General features: G+C 41.4%; 1 protein-coding gene across 3 annotated transcripts in view; it reads left to right on the forward strand.

The window, feature by feature from the left end:
• The first annotated feature begins 1,063 nt into the window (after positions 1–1,063).
• The window catches only part of LOC102303367 (S-adenosylhomocysteine hydrolase-like protein 1), a 15,124-nt gene continuing 13,251 nt past the window's right edge, over positions 1,064–2,936 (forward strand). The window contains exon 1 of one of the 3 annotated variants that reach the window (XM_042225707.1): positions 1,064–1,363. In XM_042225707.1, the coding sequence (XP_042081641.1) occupies positions 1,109–1,363 (255 nt within the window). In that variant the 5' untranslated portion in view covers positions 1,064–1,108. Of the gene's footprint in view, positions 1,364–1,728; positions 2,598–2,936 lie in introns of those variants that run through there. The other 2 variants (XM_042225708.1, XM_042225709.1) reach the window with 2 other exon arrangements.

Below are 2,936 nucleotides of genomic sequence, written 5' to 3' on the forward strand. Positions count from 1 at the left end.
TCAGAGGGTTTTTCTGTCTTAGCTGATGGGAAAACACCTCCCAACACCTGCAGAGCTGTTACACCCTCTAGTGGATAAAAAAAAACATGTACCTGGAGGTTAAAAGGTAGAAACCTGAAAAGACCAACTCTGCCCAGTTCACTGGATACTGCACAGAAGAACCTTTTATTCTGTTTGTAGGGACCTTCCTACTGCATTCTATTTAACCAGACATAACAAAACTATTGTACAGACTAAAGTTAAAGGACCTTTTTTTTTTTTTTTTTAAAACAAAGGTTAATAAAATCTGTCTTCAAACACCAGTCAGGTGCCCCTGTATGAACATTAAGACTTGTCTGTCTTGCTATATTTATTCGTCTGGTTCACAGTGGCCATTATGTATTAGCTCGCCGTACACCGGCTATCATCCAAAGTTTCTGCTGTTTTGCTGCAAAGTTTTTTCTTTCTGTAAGTGCAGTTCATCGGGGGAACACGGAGTGCGATTGATAACTGTTTCGAACCCCTTATATATGCAAACATCAGCCTATCTGAGAAACCCAGGCACTTCTGCCCATACCTACATACAAAATCCCACCTTGTGTCTTTCAGCCTGGCATTGGAGCAGGTGATCAGGAACCGCGGGGCCTCTGTTGATGCTGGTGGCATTTAATGTAAACATGACATCATGCCTGGTTGTTTATAATGTAACCCTCTGATCGAATTACACATGTGCCTTAATGGGATTTGAGTCAGTGTTATCAAAGGCAACACAAAAACAAGAAATGCAAGTCCAGATGACTCAGATCTTGAATGCAAGGGCTTCCTTGTGTCCTTTTAGCATGAAAGACTGTATGACGGCATAAACTGACATCTACTTATTGATGGAGGTGAGTTGCATTCCTGCATTTCCAGGTTACGTTGGCCTCGTGTCGAGCAGCAGTGCTCATATCTCTGTTTACACTGTACACACTGCATCCAAAATCAATTATCTGCTTTACATTTAGTCAAAGTAACCAAGAACTGCTACTGTTTAGAGTAAATACACTCTATGGAGGAGGAAATATCAGATATATGTGGGTAGAGAAGAAGAAGAAAGAAGCTAATTCAACACATTACTATCAGAGGAAACATGGAAAAGAACCAGATCCTGGGATTAGCTGATGGGTATCTGAAACCACAAATGGAGTACAGAGCTGAACTTAATGGGGAGGATATGGAGAGTACTAATGGTGGAACAAGGGAAAGCAAAGGCAGTCCGAACCTGCTGCAGATGCTAAAAGCGGCAGAGAGGAGGAGGGCGCAGCAAAGTCAGGACAGAGACAGGTTAGAGGTATCCAAGGTTGTGGCGAAAGAACCGGTTACTGAAGCGCTGAAGACTACCATGGTGAGCAGAGACAGCGTTTTCACTATCACTATAAAAGTGCTAGGCCCACATAACATCACACATGCACCTGTGACTACACCACGGGGAGCGTGAATGTGTATCTACTCAAGATGTTAATGATATTTAGTCGCCATGAATGTTTGACCAGTACGCTCACGCAAATACTGCACTTGCTTTCCCTTTCTGAAAATGTAAAACGAGAGAGCTAACAAACTGACTCGTGTCATGTCTGATGATTGCAGCATTAAAAGCAGGACCTCTGAATAAATGTTTGTGAAAGAAGGATAAAACATCTTAACGTTTATGGGAACTACTTGTGGGAAGTGTAAAAATAGCAGATCTTTTTCAATTCCTTAGTACATTTGGCCCTTCCCTGCTCTGACATATCCAAATGTCTCTTTTAAAAAGCATATATATATATATACATACATATTTTATTCTTGTGTCGCCACAAAACTGGGAGCCTATCAGAGATACACCTATGTACAATCAGAAATGGGCAATATATCCTGTTCTTGCTGCCGATCAAGCTCCAAAAATATTGAATCCCAAAGTTCCTATCATGGCCTCAGTTTTGTTGTAGGTCCTGTGACTTTACAGAGCTGCCCTGTAGCCACAGAAAACAATAACCAACTGTTTCTGCAGGCTCTTGTCTTTTCCGTCACGGTTTAAATCAGTCAAATGCCACTCTAAGAGACTTCAGTAACACTGCAGTGCTGCTTGGTCATTCTGTGGACAGAAAACAATGAATTCATGCTCTATTGTCACATGGCCTCTCATGCTTACCTCTGTAACCCTTTTGTTAAGAATAATGTTCTTTCCTCGTGACCAGTTCTTCTGTCGTTTTTCTTTATGTTGCAATAACTGTCATTACGTTGCAAAACTGTCACCTCCCTGCTGTCTGTTTATTTTAAACTATTTTCATCTGTGGCCTCAAAAAGCACTCAACTGATATTTTCTTTCCTCAAATCTCGCTCTTCATCTTTGTAGTTCCTGCTGTCTGTATTTTCTCAGAATCACACACAGAAAGCCTCACAGAGGTCACATTTCTCACTTCCACCTTCTTTTGTCACCTGTTTGGTGAGGGAGTGGCATCAAGCGTCACTTGAACAGCATCGGCTTGCAGCTCTGCAGGGTTCCTGAGAGTCACTGTGCCAGCATGAAGAAAGCGTATAATCTAGTGAATATATCTAAGGCCAAGAGTGAGGAGGCGGTGCAGTCCATCTGTATCAAGGTATCACAGCTTTTCTTTCTTTTACAGAGGGCAGCGAGTCGAGGACTTGATGTGTAATTACAATGCAAGCTTTTTTAAGATTAGAGGGTTTAAGCAACATTACATTGGTTATGTTGGTCTTTGTCGATTGCACTGGCATAGAGGAAATGTGTGGTTGGACACAAAGAGAGAGATATTTTACACATTAAGATGTAATTCTGAGATTTATTTGAAGAGTATCTGTGCAGTAGCTGCTTTGAATTTGAATGTCCACCTGTCCCTCATTAAGTTAACTTTCACACTGCTCCAAGTCAAAGGTTAATAGCTTTTGTGTTAATGATTGGTGGCTTGTGTAAGTGG

The sequence above is a fragment of the Haplochromis burtoni genome, unplaced genomic scaffold (assembly GCF_018398535.1).
Source record: "Haplochromis burtoni strain Fernald_Lab_line unplaced genomic scaffold, NCSU_Asbu1 Contig_179, whole genome shotgun sequence".
NCBI lineage: Eukaryota > Metazoa > Chordata > Actinopteri > Cichliformes > Cichlidae > Haplochromis > Haplochromis burtoni.